Source organism: Chiloscyllium punctatum, chromosome 49 (assembly GCF_047496795.1).
Source record: "Chiloscyllium punctatum isolate Juve2018m chromosome 49, sChiPun1.3, whole genome shotgun sequence".
Taxonomy (NCBI): domain Eukaryota; kingdom Metazoa; phylum Chordata; class Chondrichthyes; order Orectolobiformes; family Hemiscylliidae; genus Chiloscyllium; species Chiloscyllium punctatum.
In genome coordinates this window covers 40,410,416-40,432,153 of record NC_092787.1, presented here as the reverse complement: position 1 = coordinate 40,432,153, position 21,738 = coordinate 40,410,416, and the positions used below count along the sequence as shown (strand labels likewise).

At 45.4% G+C, this 21,738-nt stretch overlaps 1 protein-coding gene across 7 annotated transcripts in view; it reads left to right on the top strand.

The window, feature by feature from the left end:
- Positions 1-21,738, top strand: part of LOC140469619 (glutamate receptor ionotropic, NMDA 1) — a 177,533-nt gene that overhangs the window by 61,589 nt on the left and 94,206 nt on the right. For 5 of the 7 annotated variants that reach the window (XM_072566302.1, XM_072566297.1, XM_072566296.1 and 2 more), the window contains exons 4-5: positions 8,886-8,948; positions 9,531-9,631. In XM_072566302.1, the coding sequence (XP_072422403.1) occupies positions 8,886-8,948; positions 9,531-9,631 (164 nt within the window). The remainder of the gene's footprint in view (positions 1-8,885; positions 8,949-9,530; positions 9,632-21,738) is intronic. The other 2 variants (XM_072566301.1, XM_072566300.1) reach the window with 1 other exon arrangement.

Here is a 21,738-nt window from a genome sequence, read left to right as displayed (position 1 = left end):
AGTTTCCTCATTTCCCCTCCCCCCACCATGTCTCAGTCCCAACCCTCGAACTCAGCACCGCCTTCCTAACCTGCAATCTTCTTCCTGACCTCTCCGCCCCCACCCCCACTCTGGCCTATCACCCTCACCTTAACTTCCTTCCACCTATCACATTTCCAATGTCCATCCCCCAAGTCCCTCCTCCCTACCTTTTATCTTAGCCTGCTTGGCACACTTTCCTCTTTCCTGAAGAAGGGCTCATGCCCGAAACGTCGATTCTCCTGTTCCTTTGATGCTGCCTGACCTGCTGCAACACATTGTCAGCTCTGACCTCAAGCATCTGCAGTCCTCACTTTCTCCTGTTTCCATGAGGGATCTGGACGTGGTGTCCAGTTCACAGTTGGCCCCTCCAAATCGTCCATCTGCATCGATTGATGGAGTTGAAATCTCTGGCCAGAATGACTGACCTGGACGTCACCAGCAGCAATGGGAACTGCTGCAGGATGGCCAACTGCTCACTCTTTCCCACCGAGGCGTATATATTCATTAGTCTCAGGGGAGTGTTTCTGTATGTAATATCTGCTACAAGGAGGCACCCACCAATTACTTCCTTAACCTCGGAGATGGTGAAGTTGCGGCCTCACAGCAGGATACCCAGGCCGAAGGACAGCAGCCCTCCGATCCCCCTACCCCGAACCAGACCTTATGCCTATGGGTCCATAAACTTGACCATTTTGTGTAGCTGCTGAGGTGCAGTATCCCACACTCCTGAAGAAACAGGAGGTCTACTTTGACACTGGTCAGGTAAGCCAACTTGGGTACACATTGCATAGTCGATTAAACACTAGATGTATTAATCCTGGCAATTTTAAAACTCATTTTCAGAGTTTATGCAATTACCCAGAGACCTAACTCCCTGCATTCCCTAGGTCTGGGCAAACTGTTGGATTCTCCGCACTGAGGTAGCCATCCTGTTCCTCCCTTGGAGCATTGCCCTGAGCCTTTGGGAACGAAGCCAGAAGGGTCCGGTTTGGATTCTGACAGAGGGGCTTTCGTGCTCTGTTCCTGATTCGGAGCGTTACTACTCCTAGTTGCCCTGTGCTATGGTGCAGTGGGTACCCCATATTTTCTGGCAGCTGGAAGTTGGGCTTCACCGGGTCTCTTGGCACATCTGGTTTTTCCAGGTTGGGGGGTGACCCTATCCATCTCCCGCCATGGTGCTGTGCCTCTGGTGGTCATCCTTCTGCACATCTTCATCATCAGAGGAGCTGCTGGTGTGTCCATCATGCAGCTGCCTCTTTCCATTTTGCTGTGGGCCTGGGGGCACAACACATTCCCCATTTCCAGTTGTTTCTCACTAGTAGACAGTCCCCTGCCTTTGTTGTTTCCTGTTCCTCCATGGACTGCATTTGTTCAGGTAGAGGTTGGGTCAGTTGCTGTGCCTCTGCGCTGCCTACCTTTCCCTCCTGTCCCTTCTTCTGGGTGCCCCTCAGTTTCAGTTTTTGTGTTGGAAGGTAGCACCTCTCTGTCTGTTGGGGGTCTACAGCACACATTGACACTTCCAGGCACTTGAGCATATGTCCTCTCCACCTCCACCATGTCTTGGGTGGGTCTTGTACAGGCAGCCTGCTTCCCCACACAGGTTGCACCTCTCGGAGTCCTTGCAGCCCTTAGTCAGGTGGCCCTCCTGTTTGCAGTTCCTGCACAGTGTCACTTTGCAGTCGCCGGGCATATGCCCCAGCTTCCCTCAGGTTCGGCATACTCGAGGCTCACCCAAGTACATCAGGTCACCTTGGCTCCTTCCAAATCGCAAAGCTGGTGGGTGGAGAATGTTCCCACTGGCGTTCACCTTCAGGGTCACTTTGCCCTGCTGGTCCAGGTTCCGAAGGGGTTCATGACATCAGTGCTGCCTCCTTCAAGCTGCATGTACCTTCCCAGAAAAGTCAGGACATCTGCTGCTAGCATGTGAGGGTCCTACCAGTGGATTGTTCCAACCTGGTTCCTCTATGCAGGGAGAGCCAGCCGTGGTGCCGCAGACAGGACGGAGAAGGGCCCTCACCTCCTTTCTTCTCGAATAACTTCTCGAGACAATCCCAATGCTTCATATTCCTGAAGGTCGCATCAAAGTAGCCTCTGCTGGGGAGCTTCTGCAGACAGAAAGTATCTGCTGTTTGGAACCCACAGCAATCCAGGAGAACCCTCCTCATGTCAAGAAGGCAATCCATCTCCTTCACAGTCACCCTGACTGTTTTGTAGACACCCTGACCAGGAGTGCAGGCACTAGCAGAAGCTGTAGCTCTAGTTGGCTGGTCACTGAATTAGTGTTAGGCCGAAGCCAGCATAAAGATTCACCATTTGTAGCTCAGTTCAGCCAATGGTCCTCCAAATTCCTTTTGCAATCAAGATCCAGATTTCAGAAGATTTTTTATTTAAAAAATATACTTTGTTCATAAAAATATCTTTATTTACATAGACAGTCACTGAAGCAGTTCGTAGCATATGAAGGAACAAACAAACATTGGAGTTTGACTCTATCCAACAAACAAAGGCGTTTCTTACTTGTGCAAGATTGCATATTGAAGGCATCAGGAAGGTCTGATAAGTGAATTGACCCCCAGCCAAGCACCCCCAAAGAGCCAGATCTAATGCCACAAGCTGGTAAAGCTACTGTTATACAAACAGTGTACGGTGCTAACTCTACAAGATCAGGGTGACCAGCACAGAGCCATACTCACAGAGTCAGTCTAACACATGCAGTGTTTTGCAGCAATGTCACAGAGCCACTGGAGCAGGCTCACTGTAATATAGCCAGTGTTACTCAACCAGAGCTGCTGTCAATGTACCAGCCCCCCCACAGTGCACAGCCAGTGTCTCAGAGGTAGTCTCCCACAAACAGTGTTACAGAGCCTGCTCAAGCGGCCAACACCATGGATTCATATTCATATATTCAGTGTCACAGAGCTAAAGTCGGTGAACCCAGGGTTAAAGAGCCAGTGCTGCACATCTGATACCACAAGGACAGTGTAACAAAGACAAGGAAGGCAAAATAGAAGCGCAAGTAGGCCATTCAGCCGCTCAAACCTGTTCCACCAATTGGGACCATGGCTGATTAGGTTCCCCATTGCTATTCCAATGCAATTCCTGTAACCCTTGGTGTCATGAGTATCTAGAAATCAAACTCCCTCTTTCATGGATGTATTTAATGACTGAATCTTACATCCCTCTAGGGCAGAGAATTCCAAGGATTCATTGCCCCCCGAGTGAAGAAATTGCTTCTTATTTCAGACCTTTCTCCTGATTCTAGGCCTGTGAGGGTGAGCATCCTTTCTACATCCACTCTGCCATGTTCTTTCAGAATGTTATAATTTTCAGGCCGATCACCTCTCATTTATCAAAACTCAATTCCAGGCCTAGTGTCCTCAATCTCTTCTTGTTAGATGGTCCCAGGAATAGGTTTGGTGAAACTCTGCTGCACTCCCATTTTGGCAACTTTATCCTTCTTCACTTAAAGAGACAGGACTGTACACAATCCTCTAGGTTTTACACAGTTGTAGCAAGACCTTTTATCTCTGTAATGAAATCCTGTTGTGATGAAGGCCAGCTTACTATTAACTTTCCTAATTGCTTGCTGCTCCTGTATGTTAGCTTCAGTGATGTGTGAACAAGAGTATCCAGGTCCCTTTGGACACAATATTTCCCAACCTCTTACCATTTAAGAAATATTCTGTTACCTCCACTCTTCAAAACGCTGCTCTGATAGACAGACAGCCATTAGGAGTCAGTGTCACATGAGCAAATTCACACAGATATTGGAGCCTACGACTTTGGAGCTGGAATAGGCCTCTCCAGCATGCTGCATAACTCCATAAGATCATGACTGATCTGATGGTAATCTCAACTCCAATTTCCTGTTATCCCCATAACTCATGACCCTGCTGTCTTTCAAAAATCTCATTTAGCCTCGTGTAAATATATGACACAGCATCGACTGTTTTCTGAAGAGATTTCCACAAACTAAAAGCCCAAAGGGCTTTTGCCCGAAACATCGATTTTCCTGCTCCTCGGATGCTGCCTGACCTGTGCTTTTCCAGCACCACTCTGATCTAAACACTGGTTTCCAGCATCTGCAGTCCTCACTTTTGCCTCTCAGAGAGGACTCCACCTTAATCCTCTTATTCTTAAACTGTGTCCTCTGATTCTCGTCATTGTATGTTATGGGGAAATATTCTCTCAGAAAGCACCCTGTCAACTCCCCTCAGAGTTTCCTATGTTTCATAAAATCACCCCACATTCTTTGAAACTCCAGTGGGTAATGTATCACCTCCATACAGCCAAGGATCAAGATTTGGATCCAGAGATCAATTTTAACATATTTATGTAATGCTGAATAGACTCTGTAACCTATGAAAAACAACCTGTTATGGAGCCAATGTCATTAAAACCTGCGACACAGTGACACTCTCATGATCTAACGTCACAGAACCAGTGTGACCAAGCACTCTCAAGGCTGCCACTTCATAGATCCAGGACCAGAAAATTGGATTCATATAGTCATATTCACAGAGCCAGTGCTACAGAGCCATTTCCAAAAAGACAGTGTCACACAGATAGAATCACAGAGCCAGTGTCACAGAGGCAGTCACACAGGCAGATTCACACAGGCAGATTCACAGAGACATTCACACAGGCAGATTCACACAGGCAGATTCACAGAGACATTCACACAGGCAGATTCACACAGGCAGATTCACAGAGACATTCACACAGGCAGATTCACACAGGCAGATTCACAGACATTCACACAGGCAGATTCACACAGGCAGATTCACACAGACATTCACACAGGCAGATTCACACAGGCAGATACACAGAGACATTCACACAGGCAGATTCACGTAGGCAGATTCACGTAGGCAGATTCACGTAGGCAGATTCACAGTCACACAGGCAGATTCACACAGGCAGATTCACAGACAGTCACACAGGCAGATTCACACAGGCAGATTCACAGAGACAGTCACACAGGCAGATTCACACAGACAGATTCACAGAGACAGTCACACAGGCAGAATCACACAGGCAGATTCACAGAGACAGTCACACAGGCAGAATCACACAGGCAGATTCACAGAGACATTCACACAGGCAGATTCACAGAGACAGTCACACAGGCAGATTCACAGAGACAGTCACACAGGCAGATTCACACAGGCAGATTCACAGAGACAGTCACACAGGCAGATTCACACAGGCAGATTCACAGAGACATTCACACAGGCAGATTCACACAGGCAGATTCACAGAGACATTCACACAGGCAGATTCACACAGGCAGATTCACAGACATTCACACAGGCAGATTCACACAGGCAGATTCACACAGACATTCACACAGGCAGATTCACACAGGCAGATTCACAGAGACATTCACACAGGCAGATTCACACAGGCAGATTCACAGAGACAGTCACACAGGCAGAATCACACAGGCAGATTCACAGAGACAGTCACACAGGCAGAATCACACAGGCAGATTCACAGAGACATTCACACAGGCAGATTCACAGAGACAGTCACACAGGCAGATTCACAGAGACAGTCACACAGGCAGATTCACACAGGCAGATTCACAGAGACAGTCACACAGGCAGATTCACACAGGCAGATTCACACAGGCAGATTCACAGAGACAGTCACACAGGCAGAGTCACAGAACCTTGTTCTCAGGGCCAGTTGTATGGAGTAGTGTCACAGGTGAGTCGCAGACACAGATAGTGTAATAAGGTATCACAGATCTACTCTCATTGACCTCCGGTCACAGAGCTGGTTTTGCAGTGTCGATCTCAGTGAGCCAGCCTCACACCTGTGCTGTCACAAGGTCATGCCACCAATGTTCCAGAACTGATGCCCCAAGACCAGTGTTTTAGAGTCAGAGTCACACAGCTAGATTCGTACAGACAGTGCCTCTGAGCCAGTGTCTCAGGCTGCTCTCACAAAGCTAGGTTCATTAGTTGATCCAATTTTGTAAAGCCAGTGTTGTAGGTGCAATGTTTTCTACAGGCATAGAGTTGTAAAAGGGTGGTAAAGGAAGAGTGATGTCTTTTCAAGACCATCAAAAAGGGGATCTGCTCATAGAGGCAGGATTTACAGCTGAGTCATTAAGGAGGTACCAGGTACTGCTCGTTACCCAGGAAGAATAAGCTGCCATAGTCGGCTCCTGGGGAGAGTAATCATTGAGAAGGAGAATATATTAGAAAGGCAAGCTTAAAGTTAAGTCACCTAGATTGGATCAAATCATCTCAGGATACTGAAGGGGAAAGTCGCAGAGGGGCTGGTCATACGTTCACAGCCCTCCATAGATTAAAGGGACCGTATTAGACACTACCACAGGATGACATAAGGAGACTGGAGAATTGCAAATTTTGTACCCTAGGTCAAAAAAAGGGTACAAGGACCAGACTAGTTAGTTTAAACTCGGTGGGGAGAAGGTTTCAAAAAATGTAATCCAATAAAAAATAGGCACATGTGGATTCACTAAGGAAAGCCAACATGAAATATTAATGAAGAATCAGGCTTAACTGATTTGATGGAATTTGTTGATCAGGTAACAGAAGCTGGATGAGGGTAAGGTTGATGATGTGGTGTATAGGGAATTCCCAAGAGGTTTTGCTAAGTGTGACGTAAAAGGCTTGACAACAAAGTTAAATCCCACAGAATAAAAAGGTATGAAGTTGGCTGTGTTCCAGGAAGCTGGTAGTATATGCGTGTTTTTCAGATTTTTAGTGTGGCTCTTAGAGGATGGGGGTTTAAGACTCCTGTTTCTCTTGTTCTATGTTAATCACTTACACTCGGGTTGCAGGCTGCAAGTTCAAGCATTGCAAATGACACCAAACTTATCAAGTTAACTGTCAGGAGGTAATGAAGAGGACATAGACATACTGGTGGGATGGCAGACACGAAGCTGATGAAATTTAATATAAAGAAATGTGAAGTGATAGATTTTTGGAGAAAGAGTGAGGTGAGGTATTATAACATACAAGTTGCAATTTGAAAGGAAGTGCAGAAACAGAGGGACCTGAGGGTAAATGTGTACAAAACATTGAAGAACAGATGAGTAAATGGATAAAAACATAAGATCGTGTAGAGTGGATGTGAAGAACCATACCCAGAGATTCCTTGTCACAGACCATTCATGAAGAGCCAGTGTCACTCAATGAGATTCATGTAAAGTTCCTCAGATCCATTGTCACAGTGCCAGTGTCACAGAGCTAGATTCAGAGTTGGACTCATAGAGCCAATGTCACAGTGAGATTCACAGAGCCAGTGTTACAGGACCAGTGTCACAGGGTGAGATTCACAGAGCCAGTGTCACAGTGAGATTCACAGAGTGAGATTCACAGAGTGAGATTCACAGAGCCAGTGTCACAGTGAGATTCACAGAGCCAGTGTTACAGAGCGAGAATCACAGAGTGAGATTCACAGAGCCAGTGTCACAGTGAGATTCACAGAGTGAGATTCACAGAGTGAGATTCACAGAGTGAGATTCACAGAGCCAGTGTCACAGTGAGATTCACAGAGCCAGTGTTACAGAGCGAGAATCACAGAGTGAGATTCACAGAGCCAGTGTCACAGTGAGATTCACAGAGTGAGATTCACAGAGTGAGATTCACAGAGCCAGTGTCACAGTGAGATTCACAGAGCCACTGTTACAGAGCAAGAATCACAGAGTGAGATTCACAGAACCAGTGTCACAGTGAGATTCACAGAGCCAGTGTCACAGAGGGAGATTCACAGAGCCAGTGTCACAGTGAGATTCACAGAGCCAGTGTCACAGAGGGAGATTCACAGAGCCAGTATCACAGAGTGAGATTCACAGAGCTAGTGTTACAGAGCGAGAATTACAGAGTGAGATTCACAGAACCAGTATCACAGTGAGATTCACAGAGCCAGTGTTACAGAGAGATTCACAGAGCCAGTATCACAGAGTGAGATTCACAGAGCCAGTGTTACAGAGCGAGAATCACAGAGTGAGATTCACAGAGCCAGTATCACAGTGAGATTCACAGAGCCAGTGTCACAGTGAGATTCACAGAGTGAGATTCACAGAGCCAGTATCACAGAGTGAGATTCACAGAACCAGTGTCACAGTGAGATTCACAGAGCCAGTGTCACAGTGAGATTCACAGAGTGAGATTCACAGAGCCAGTATCACAGAGTGAGATTCACAGAACCAGTGTCACAGTGAGATTCACAGAGCCAGTGTCACAGAGTGAGATTCACAGAGCCAGTGTCACAGTGAGATTCACAGAGCCAGTATCACAGAGTGAGATTCACAGAGCTAGTGTTACAAAGGGAGAATCACAGAGTGAGATTCACAGAGCCAGTGTTACAGAGCGAGAATCACAGAGTGAGATTCACAGAGCGAGAATCACAGAGTGAGATTCACAGAGCCAGTATTACAGAGCGGGAATCACAGAGTGAGATTCACAGAGCCAGTGTTCCAGTGAGATTCACAGAGCCAGTGTTCCAGTGAGATTCACAGAGCCAGTGTCACAGAGAGATTCACAGAGCCAGTATCACAGAGTGAGATTCACAGAGCCAGTGTTACAGAGCGAGATTCACAGAGCAAGATTCACAGACCCAGTGTCCAGCTTCCAGACATTGAGTGCTCAGTGTCACATTGCCAGTTGCAGAACCAGCATCAGAGTGCTAACTGCCCAGAGCCAGTGCCAGAGCCAGTGCCACATAACTTTCAAACAACGGAGGAGCTGTTTTTTTTGCAAGCTCCAGTGATACGTCTGACCCTGAGGAGGAGAGAGGGTTAAATTGCTTACTACACGTCATTTTCAACTGTTTATAATATTCTTCTGTGTCTACATATTTTCTCTGTGCACATTACTCATCAGAATAAAAAAAGGAACTTTGAAAACAACGACCAACATTCGTATGACAGCAGGCGAGGACCAAAGGTATATTTGCATGTAGACTGCACGAGCCAGCAATCGTAAACTAACGGAGTAGCCGAGCCACAGTCAGAATGACCAATGAGACTGTTCTGGTAGCACGCTGTTAGTTTCAAACAGATTCTTTTGGTTTGTCAATGAGAATGGTTAAAGAATATGAGTCGCCCCCCCACCTAACCGAATCTTATTATAAGGACACATGCATGTTGAATAAAGACTAACTTGCAAGTTTCTTAAAAGTACATTTTAGAAACAAGCCATGACGTTTCCCCCCTGACTTCACCCTGTTTAAGACTTTTTTTTCTTTTGAAAGACCGACCAACTCTTTTTCAGGTTGAGATGCATTTTTTTCCTCTCTATTCTACTCTGTCAGATGCACGCACCCTTTTTTTGGTCTTGTTCTATCTTAGTTTGCATGCCCAGTCCAGAGAACTCTGTAGCTCACATTGGCTCCACACGGGCCCAGTTATTTGATCGCCTTTAAGCTGATCTATGCTGGAGATCAAAGGCGTCGTTGATGGAAACAGGCCGAAAAGGATGGGTTTGGACAAATCGTTTAGTAATTCTGAATCCCTGCACCAACTACAGGCTGAGAAGGTCCTACAGTTTGAACCAGGCACCACAAACATGACATCAATGCTGCTAGAAGCCAAGGAGTTGGAGGCCAGAGTCATCATCCTATCCGCCAGGTAAGTGACATTGCATCCAATAAATAATTCTGTGTGTCTGTCAAACCCCAGTTCCTGTTTCTGAGGAATCTGTTCACAGCCTGCTCTCTATCCCTGACCTTCTGGAAATACCCAGCTTTATTCCTCCAGAGATGTTGATATCCAGCTCCCTGCTGCTGTGTTCTATGGTATGTCTGCCTGTATGTCTTCTCATGTAAACCTGATTACAGATCCTTTTATTGTTCAGTGTGTGATGTGAACTATACCTCCAACAGGGTGTTTTACCTGATGTGGAAATGCTTCTGTTATTTCTTGTAATTTAATATCTGTTTCTAGATATGATAGTATTGAATAGTTCTACAACCGATTATTAAATAGAAACATTAAAATCACAGGCCATATGAGTGAATGGACCAATATTAAACTATCAGGTAACAGCAGGGCAGCATGCCTTTAATAATGTGGCATGGGTCCAGTGAGCCAGATTAAGATGGAGTGTGTGGCCTTTATGTCCTCAGGTCATGTGCTATGTTACAGTGAGGTTATCATAAACATGTCTCTGAACGATAGACTGACTGTGAGAAATAACACACATTTGTCTGTATCAGCTGAACCCCTCATGCATTTCATGCACATATCCAGCTCAATTTCCTCAGAGAGTGTATACACACCGCTGCATTTCCCCAGAGGCTGGATACACACAGCGCCATGTCCCGAGAGTCTGTATACACACAGCTCTATTTCCCCAGGATCTGTATACACACAACTCCATTTCCCTAGAGTCTGTATACACACAGCTCTAGTTCCCCAGAGTCTGTATACACACAACTCCATTTCCCTAGAGTCTGGATACACACAGCTCCATTTCCCGAAAGTCTGTATACACACAGCTGTATTTCCCCAGTGTCTGCATACACACAGCATCATTTCTCCAGAGTCTGTATACACACAGCTCCATTTCCCCAGAGTCTGGGTACACACAACTGCATTTTGCCCAGAGTCTGTATAAACATAGCTGCATTTCCACAGAGTCTGTATGCAAACAGCTCCATTTCCCCAGAGTCTGTATACACACAGCCCCATTTCCCCAGAGTCTTTACATACACAGCTCCATTTCCCCAGAGTCTTGTATATACACAGCCCCATTTCCCCAGAGTCTGCATAATACAGCACCAGTCCCCCAGAGTCTATATATACACCACTCAATTTCCCCAGAGTCTATATACACACAGCTCTATTTCCCCAGAGTCTGTATACATACAGCTCCATTTCCCCAGAGTCTATATACACACAGTTCCATTCCCCCAGAGTCTGTATACACACTGCTCCATTTCACCAGAGTCTGTAACACACACAGCCCCAATTCTGCTAGAGTCTGTATACACTCAGCTCCATTTCCCCAGGGTCTGTATACACACAGCTCCAATTCTGCCAGAGTCTGTATACAATCAGCTTCGTTTCCGTAGTCTCTGGATACACACAGCTCCATTTCTCCAGGGTCTGTGTACACACAACTCCATTTCCTCAGAGTCTAACTACACACGGCTCCATTTTGCCAAAGTCTATATACACAGAGCTCCATTTCCTCAGAGTCTGTACATACAGCTCCATGTCTCCAGAGTCTATTTACACAGAGCTCCAATTCCCCAGGGTCTGTATACCCACAGCTCTATTTCCCCAGCCTATGTACAAACAGCTCCATTTCCCCCGAGTCTGTAACACACACAGCTCCATTTCCCCAGAGTCTGTAACACACACAGCTCCAATTCCCCATGGTCTGTATACCCACAGCTTCATTTCCCCAGAGTCTATATACACACAGCGCCATTTCCCCAGCCTATCTAAACACAGCTGCATTCCCCCTGAGTCAGTATACACCACTGCTCCAATTCTGCCAGAGTCTGTATACACACTGCTCCATTTCCCCAGAGTGTATATACACACTGCTCCATTTCCCCAGAGTCTATACACACACAGTTCCATTTCCCCAGAGTCTGTATACACACTGCTCCATTTCCCCAGAGTCTGCATATACACAGCTCCATTTCCCCCTGCCTGAATACACACAGCTCTAGTTCCCTGGAGTCTGCAGACAAACAGCTTCATTTCCCCACACTCTGTATACACACAGGCAGAAGTGGGCACTGCAGATGCTGGAGATGAGAGTCAAGATTAGAGTGGTGCTGGAAAAGCACAGCAGGTCAGGCAGCATCCGAGGAGCAGGAAAATCAATGTTTTCCTGATGAAGGGTTTTTGCCTGAAATGTTGATTTTCCTACTCCTCGGCTGCTGCCTGACTTGCTGTGTATTTTAAGCACCACTCTAATCTTGACTCTGTATACACACAGCTCCATTTCCTTAGAGTCTGTACACACAGCTCCATCCCCCCTGAGTCTGTAGACACACAGCTCCATTTCCCAGAGTCTATATACACACAGCTCCATTGACCCAGCGTCAAAATATACACACTCCACATCCCCAGAGTCTAGGTACACACAACCTCATTTTGCCAGTCTATATATATTCAACTCAATTTCCCCAGAGTCTATATACACACAGCCCCATTTCACAATGTCTGTATACACACAGATCCATTTCTCCAGAGTGAACATATACACAATGCCATTTCCCCAGAATCTGTATACATACAGCTCCATTTCCCCATAGTCTGTGTACTCACAGCTCCATTTTCCCAGAGCCTATGTACACATAGCTCTATCTCCCAAGAGACTATATACACAGCTCCATTTCCCCAGAGGCTGTATACACACAACTCCATTCCCCCAGAGGCTGTATACACACACAACTCCATTTCCCCAGAGTCTATATACACACAGCTCCATTTCCCCAGAGTCTGTATACACATTGCTGTATTTTACCAGGGTCTGTATACACACAGATATTTAGCCAGAATCTGTGTACACACAGCTCTATATCCCCAGAGTCTGTATACACACAGCTGTATTTCCCCAGGATCTGCATACACTCAGCTCCATTTCCCCGGAGTCTGTATACATGCAGCTCCATTCCCCCAGAGTCTATATACTCATGGCTCCATTTCCCCAGAGTCAATATATACACAACTCCATTTCCCCAGAGTCTATATGCACACAGCTCCATTTCCCCAGAGTCTATGTACATACAGCTCCATTTCGCCAGACCCTGTATACACAGAGCTCCATTTCCCCAGAGTCTTCTGACACACGGCTCTATTTCTCCAGACTCTGCATACATGCAGCTCCATTTCCCCAAACTGGAAACACACAGGTCCTTTTCCCCAGAGTCAATATATACACACCTCCATTTCCCCAGAGTCTATCTACACACAGCTCCATTTCCCCAGAGTCAGTATATACACAGCTCCATTTCCCCAGAGTCAGTATATACACAACTCCATTTCCCCAGAGTCAGTATATACACACCTCCATTTCCCCAGAGTCAGTATATACACAACTCCATTTCCCCAGAGTCAGTATATACACACCTCCATTTCCCCAGAGTCAGTATTTACACACCTCCATTTCCCCAGAGTCAGTATTTACACACCTCCATTTCCCCAGAGTCAATATATACACACCTCCATTTCCCCAGAGTCAGTATTTACACACCTCCATTTCCCCAGAGTCAGTATATACACAACTCCATTTCCCCAGAATCAGTATATACACACCTCCATTTCCCCAGAGTCAGTATTTACACAGCTCCATTTCCCCAGAGTCAATATATACACACCTCCATTTCCCCAGAGTCAATATATACACACCTCCATTTCCCCAGAGTCAGTATATACACAACTCCATTTCCCCAGAGTCAGTATATACACACCTCCATTTCCCCAGAGTCAATATATACACACCTCCATTTCCCCAGAGTCAGTATATACACACCTCCATTTCCCCAGAGTCAGTATATACACACCTCCATTTCCCCAGAGTCTATCTACACACACCTCCATTTCCCCAGAGTCAGTATATACACACCTCCATTTCCCCAGAGTCTATCTACACACAGCTCCATTTCCCCAGAGTCAGTATATACACACCTCCATTTCCCCAGAGTCAGTATTTACACAACTCCATTTCCCCAGAGTCAGTATATACACAACTCCATTTCCCCAGAGTCAGTATATACACACCTCCATTTCCCCAGAGTCAGTATTTACACAACTCCATTTCCCCAGAGTCAGTATATACACACCTCCATTTCCCCAGAGTCAATATATACACACCTCCATTTCCCCAGAGTCTATCTACACACAGCTCCATTTCCCCAGAGTCAGTATATACACACCTCCATTTCCCCAGAGTCAGTATATACACAACTCCATTTCCCCAGAGTCTGTATACACACCATTTCCCCAACCTTGAAACACACAGCTCCATTTCCCCAGAGTCTGTATATGCACAGCTGCATTTCACCAACGTGAATATACACACAGCTGCATTTCCCCAGTGTGTATATACACACAGTTCCATTTCTCCAGGGTCTGAATACATACAGAACCATTTCCCCAGAGTCTGTATATACACAGCTCCATTTCCCCAGAGTCTGAATACACACAGCTCCATTTCCACAGTGTCTGTATATAAACAGCTCCATTTCCCCAGAGTCTGTGGGCACACAGTTATATTTCCCCAGAATCCATATACACACAGCTCCATTTCCCCAGAGTCTGTATATACAACACAATTTCCCCAGAGTCTATGTACACACAGCTCCATTTCCTGAGAGTCTGTGTACACATAGCTTTATTTCCCCAGCGTGTATATACACAGTCTGTCTACACACAGCACCATTTCCCCAGAGTCTGTATATATAACACAATTTCCCCAGAGTCTATGTACACACAGCTCCATTTCCCCAAAGTCTATATACACACAGCTGCATTTCCCCAGAGTGTATGTCCATATCTCCATTCCCCCAGAGTCTGTATACACACAGCTCAATTTCCCCAGGGTCTGTATACACACAGCTCCATTTCCCCAGAGTCTATACATACACAGCTCCAATTCCCAGAGCCTGTATACACACGGCTTCATTCCCCCAGAGACTCCCAGAGTCTCTATATACACAGTTCCATTTCCCCAGCATCAAAATATACAACTCCATATCTCCAGAGTCTAGGTACACACAGCCCCATATTTCCAGTCTATATATATTCAACTCAATTTCCCCATAGTCTATGTACACATAGCACCATTTCCCCAGAGTCCGTCTACACAAAGCAGTATTTTACCAGGGTCTGTATACACACAGATATTTACCCAGAATCTGTGTACACACAGCTCCATGTCCTCAGAGTCTGTGTACATACAGCTCCATTTCCCTAGAGTCTGTATACACACAGTTGTATTTCCCCAGGGTCTGTATACATTCAGGTTAATTTCCCCAGGGTCTGTATACACACAGCTCCATTTCCCCAGAGTCAATATATAAAAAGCTCCATTTCCCTAGAATCTGTATACACACAGTGCCATTTCCACAGCTTGTATACACACAGCTCCATTTCACCACAGTCTGTAAACACACAGCTCCATTTCACCACAGTCTGTATATACACAGCTACATTTCCCCAGAGTCTGTATAGACATAGCTGCATGTCCCCGAGTTTGTATAGACATAGCTGCATGTCCCTGAGTTTGTATAGACACAGCTCCATTTCCCCAGGGTCTGTATAGATACAGCTCAATTTCCTCAGAGTCGAACTACACATGGCTCCAGTTCCCCAGAGTCTGTACACACACAGCACCATTCCCCTAGTGGCTGTATACACACAGCTGTATTTCCCCAGGGTCTGTATACACACAGGTATTATCCCAGAATCTGTATACACACAGCTCCATTTCCCCAGAGTCAATATACACACAGCTCCATTTCCCCAGAGTCAATATACACACAGCTGCAATTCCCCAGAGTCTGTATATACACAGCTCCATCTCCCCAGCGTCTGTAAATACACAGCTCCATTTCCCCAGAGTCTGTATATATACAATGTCAATTCCCCAGAGTCTGGATATAAACAGCTCCTCTTCCTCAGAGTCTGTATATACACAGCTCCATCTCCCCAGCATCTGTAAACACACAGTTCCATTTCCCCAGAGTCTGTATATATACAACGCCAATTCCCCAGAGTCTGGATATAAACAGCTCCTCTTCCCCAGAGTCTGTATAGACACAGCTCCATTTCCCCACAGTCTATATACACATAGCTCCATTTCACCAGAGTCTGTGTACACACAGTTACATTTCTGCAGTGTCTGTATATAAACAGCTCCATTTCCCCAGAGTCTGCGTGCACACAGTTATATTTCCCCAGAGTCCGTATACACACAGCACCATTTCCCCAGAGTATATATATGCACAGCTCCAATTCCCCAGAGCCTGTATACACACAGCTTCATTCCCCCAGAGACTCCCAGAGTCTCCATATACACAGCTCAATTTCCCCAGCGTCAAAATATACAATTCCATATCCCCAGAGTCTAGGTACACACAACCCCATTTTGCCAGTCTATATATATTCAACTCAATTTCCCCATAGTCTATGTACACACATCACCATTCCCTCAGAGGCTGTATATACACAACTCCATTTCCCCAGAGTCTATATATACACAGCTCCATTTCCCCAGAGTCAATATATAAAAAGCTCCATTTCCCTAGAATCTGTATGCACACAGCTCCATTTCCACAGCGTGTATAGACACAGCTCCGTATCACCACAGTCTGTATACACATAGCTGCATTTCCCCAGAGTCTGTATAGACACAACTGGATTTTCCCAGGGTCTGTATAGATACAGCTCAATTTCTTCAGAGTCTAACTACACATTGCACCATTTCCCCAGAGTCTATATACACATAGCACCATTCCCCTAGTGGCTGTATACAGCTGTATTTCCCCAGGGTCTGTATAGACACAGGTATTATCCCAGAATTTGTATACACACAGCTTCATTTCCCCAGAGTCAATATACACACAGCTCCATGTCCCCAGAGCCTATAAACACACAGCTGCAATTCTCCAGAGTCTATATACACACAGCTCCATTTCCCCAGGGTCTGTATATACACAACACCAATTCCCCAGAGTCTGGATACAAACAGCTCAACTTCCCCATAATCTGTATACACACAGCTCCATTTCCCCAGAGTCTATGTATACACAGCTCCACTTCACCAGAGTCTGTATACACACTGCTGCATTTCACCAGAGTCTATATACACACAGCTGCATTTCCCCAATGTGTATATACACATCTCCATTCCCCCAGAGTCTGTATACACACAGCTCCATTTCCCCAGAGTCTGTATAGACACAGCTTGATTTCCCCAGGGTCTGTATACACACAGCTCCAATTCCCCACGGTCTGTAAACACACAGCTCCATTTCCCCAGAGTCTGTATATACTCAATGCCAATTCCCCAGAGTCTGAATGCAAACAGTTCCATTTCCCCAGAGTCTATATACACACAGCTCCACTTCACCAGAGTCTGTATACACACAGCTCTATTTCCGCAGTGTCTGTATATAAACAGCTCAATTTCCCCAGTGTCTGTGTGCACACAGTTATATTTCCCCAGAGTCCGTATACACACAGCTCCATTTCCCCAGAGTCTGTATGCACACAGCTCGATTTCCCCAGGGTCTGTATACACACAGCTCCATTTCCCCAGAGTCTGTATAGACACAGCTCCATGTTCCCAGAGTCTATATACACACAGCTCCAATTCCCCACGGTCTGTAAACACACAGCTCTATTTCCCCAGGGTATGTATACACACAGCTGCATTTCACCAGAGTCTATATACACACAGCTGCATTTCCCTAGAGTGTATATACACATCTCCATGCCCTCAGAGTCTGTATACACGCAGCTGAATTTCCCTAGAGTCTGTATACACACAGCTCCATTTCCCCAGAGCCTGTATACACACAGCTCCAATTCCCCAGAGCCTGTATACACACAGCTTCATTCCCCCAGAGACTCCCAGAGTCTCTAAATACACAGCTCCATTTCCCCAGCATAAATATACAACTCCATATCCCCAAAGTCTAGGTACACACAACCCCATTTTGCCAGTCTATATATATTCAACTCAATTTCCCCATAGTCTATGTACACACAGCACCATTCCCCCAGAGGCTGTATATACAAAACTTCATTTCCCAAGGAGTCTATATCCCCACAGCTCCATTTATCCAGAGTCTGTATATACACAGCTCCATTTCCCCAGAGTCTGTATATACACAGCTCCATTTCCCCCTGCCTGAATACATACAGCTCTAGTTCCCTGGAGTCTGCAGACAAACAGCTTCATTTCCCCACACTCTGTATACACATAGGCAGAAGTGGGCACTGCAGATGCTGGAGATGAGAGTCAAGATTAGAGTGGTGCTGGAAAAGCACAGCAGGTCAGGCAGCATCCGAGGAGCAGGAAAATCAATGTTTTCCTGATGAAGGGTTTTTGCCTGAAATGTTGATTTTCCTGCTCCTCGGCTGCTGCCTGACTTGCTGTGTATTTTAAGCACCACTCTAATCTTGACTCTGTATACACACAGCTCCATTTCCTTAGAGTCTGTACACACAGCTACATTTCCCCAGCCTGAATATACACAGCTACATTTCCCCTGAGTCTATATACACACAGCTCCATTTCTCCAGACTCTGTATACACACAACCCTATTTCCCCAGAGTCTATATATATTCAACTCAATTTCCCCAGAGTCTATATGCACGCAGCTCCATTTAACAAGAGTCTGTATACGCACAGATCCATTTCTCCAGAGTCAATGTAAACACAACACCATTTCCCCAGAATCTGTATGCGCACAACTATATTTCCCCAGAATCTGTATACATACAGCTCCATTTCCCCAGAGTCTGTTTACACACCGATCCGTTTCTCCAGAGTCTGTATACACACAGCTCCATTTCCACGGTGTCTGTATAAACACAGGTCCATTCCCCCAGAGTCTGTATAGATACAGCTCCATTTCCCCAGACTCTTTTTACACACAGCTATATTTCCCCAGAATCTTTTTATACACAGCTCCATTTCTCCAGAATGTGTATACACACAGCTCCATTTCCCCAAAGTCTGTACACACACAGCTCCATCCCACAGAGTCTATATACACACAGCTCCATTTCCACAGAAAAATATATTCACAGCTCCATTTCCCCATAATCTATATGCACACAGCTCCATCTTCCTAGCCTGTATACACATAGCTCCATTTCCCTTGAATCTGCATACACACAGCTCCATTTCCCCAGAGTCAATATATACACAGTTTCATTTCCACAGGGAAATATATACACAGCTCCATTCTGCCAGAGCCTGTATGCACACAACTATATTTCCCAGAATCTGTATAAACACAGCTCCATTTCCCCAGAGTCTATATACACACACCTCCATTTCCACAGGGAAATATATACACAGCTCCATTTCCCCAGAGTCTAGATGCACACAGAACCATTTCTGCCAAATCTGTATGCACACAGCTCCAATTCCCCAGGGTCAATATATACACAGCTCCATTCCACTTAGAGTCTGTATACACATAGTTCCATTTGCCCAGAGCCTATATACATACAGCTGCACTTCCCCAGAGTGTGTATACACACAGTTCCATTTCCCCAGAGTCTATACACACACAGCTCCATTTTCCCAGAGTGTGCATACATACAGCTCCATTTTTGCAGTGTCTGTATACACACAGCTCCATTTCCACGGTGTCTGTATAAACACAGGCCCATTCCCCCAGAATCTGTATGCACACAGCTCCATTTCCTCACAGTCTGTATAGACACAACTCCAACCCCCAGAATCTATATACAGATACCTCCATTTCCACAGGGAAATTATATACACAGCTCCATTTCCCCAGTATCTATATGCACACAGCTCCATTTTCCTAGCCTGTATACACACAGCTGCATTTCCCCTGAATCTGTATACACACAGCTATATTTCCCCCGAATCTGTATACACACAGCTGCATTTCCCCAGTCTGTATACATATAGCTCCATTTCCCCCGAATCTGCATACACACAGCTCTATTTCCCCAGAGTCTATACACACACAGCTCCATTACCCCAGACTGTGTATGCGCACAACTATATTTCCCCAGAGTCTGTATACACACAGCTCCATTTCTCCAGAATGTGTATACATACAGCTCCATTTCTGCAGTGTCTGTATACACACAGTTCCATTTCCCCAGACTCTTTTTACACACAGCTTTTTCCCCCAGAATCTGTATACACACAGCTCCATTTCTCCAGAGTGTGTATGAGCACAGCTCTATTTCCGCAGAGAAACATATTCACAGCTCTATTTCCACAGAGAAATATATACACAGCTCCATTTCCCCAGAGTCTGTATGCACACAACTATATTTTCCCATGTGTGTATACATACAGCTCCATTCCCCTACAGTCTGTATGCGCACAACTATATTTTCCCAGAATGTGTATACACACAGTTCCATTTCCACAGTATCTGTATTCACACAGCTCCATTTCCACAGAGAAATATATTCACAGTTCCATTTCCCCATAACCTATATGCGCACAGCTCCATTTTCCTAGCATGTATACATACAGCTGCATTTCCCCAGAGTCTGTATACATACAGCTGCATTTCCCCAGAGTCTGTATATACACAGCTCCATTTTCCCAGAATCTGTATGCACACTGCTCCATTCCCCCAGAGTCTGTATGCACACAACTATATTTTCCCATGTGTGTATACATACAGCTCCATTTCCGCAGTGTCTGTATACACACAGCTCCATTTCCCCAGACTCTTTTTACACACAGCCTTTTTCCCAAGAATCTGTATACACACAGCTCCATTTCTCCAGAATCTGTATGCACACAACACCAACCCCCAGTGTCTATATACAGATACCTCCATTTCCACAGGGAAATATATACACAGCTCCATTTCCGCAGTGTCTGTACACACACATCTCCATTTCCCTAGCCTGTATACACACAGCTGCATTTCCCAGAGTCTGTGTACACAAAGCTCCATTTCCACAGACTCTTTTTACACACAGCTATATTTCCCCAGAATCTGTATACACACAGCTATATTTCCCCAGAATCTGTATACACACAGCTCCATTTCTCCAGAGTGTGTATGGGTGCAGCTCCATTTCCGCAGTGTCTGTACACACACATCTCCATTTCCCTAGCCTATATACACACAGCTACATTTCCCCAGAGTCTGTATACAAACAGGTCCATTTCCCCAGAGTCTGTATACACACAGCTCCATTTCCCCCACAGTATGTATGTGCACAACTATATTTCCCCAGAATCTGTATACACACAACTCCATTCCCCAGAGTCTATATACAAACACCTCAATTTCCACAGAGAAATATATACACAGCTCCATTTCCCTGGAGTCTTTATGCACACAGCTCCATTTCCTCAGAGTCAATATATATACAGCTCCATTCCTCTTAGAGTATGTGTACACATAGCTCCATTTCCCCAGAGTCTATGTACATATTGCTCCATTTCCCCAGAGTCTGTAAACACACAGCTCGATTTGCCCAGTCTGTATACACATGGCTCCATTTCCCCAGAGTCCTAATACACACAGCTCCATTTACCCAGGGTCTTTATACACACAGCTCCATTTCCCCAGAGTCGGTATACACACAGCTCCATTTCCCCCGAATCTGTATACACACAGCTCCATTTCCCCAGAGTCTGTACACTCACAGCTCCATACTAGCTAACATCTAATATCTCTCCAGCTCTCTGCAGCTAACATCAGTGCATAACGGTCTGGCCCTCATAGTCAGACTATGCTCCTGTTCTGGTATATCCATTCAGTGGAAATTGGTTATTTCTATCTATTCTGTCTTTTCCTGTTAATATTTTGAAGACTTCAATCAAATCATCCTTTAATTAGTGAGGAGATGTCTAATTTATATAATCTCTCCACATAACTTCATCTCTGAAGTGTCGGTATCATTCTTGTAAACTTAGTTGTACTCTCTCCAAGATCATTCCTAAGGTGTGGTGCCCAGATTGGCTCACAATGCTCCAAGTGGAATCTAATCAGGGTTTGTATAATTACGGAATAACTTCTACATT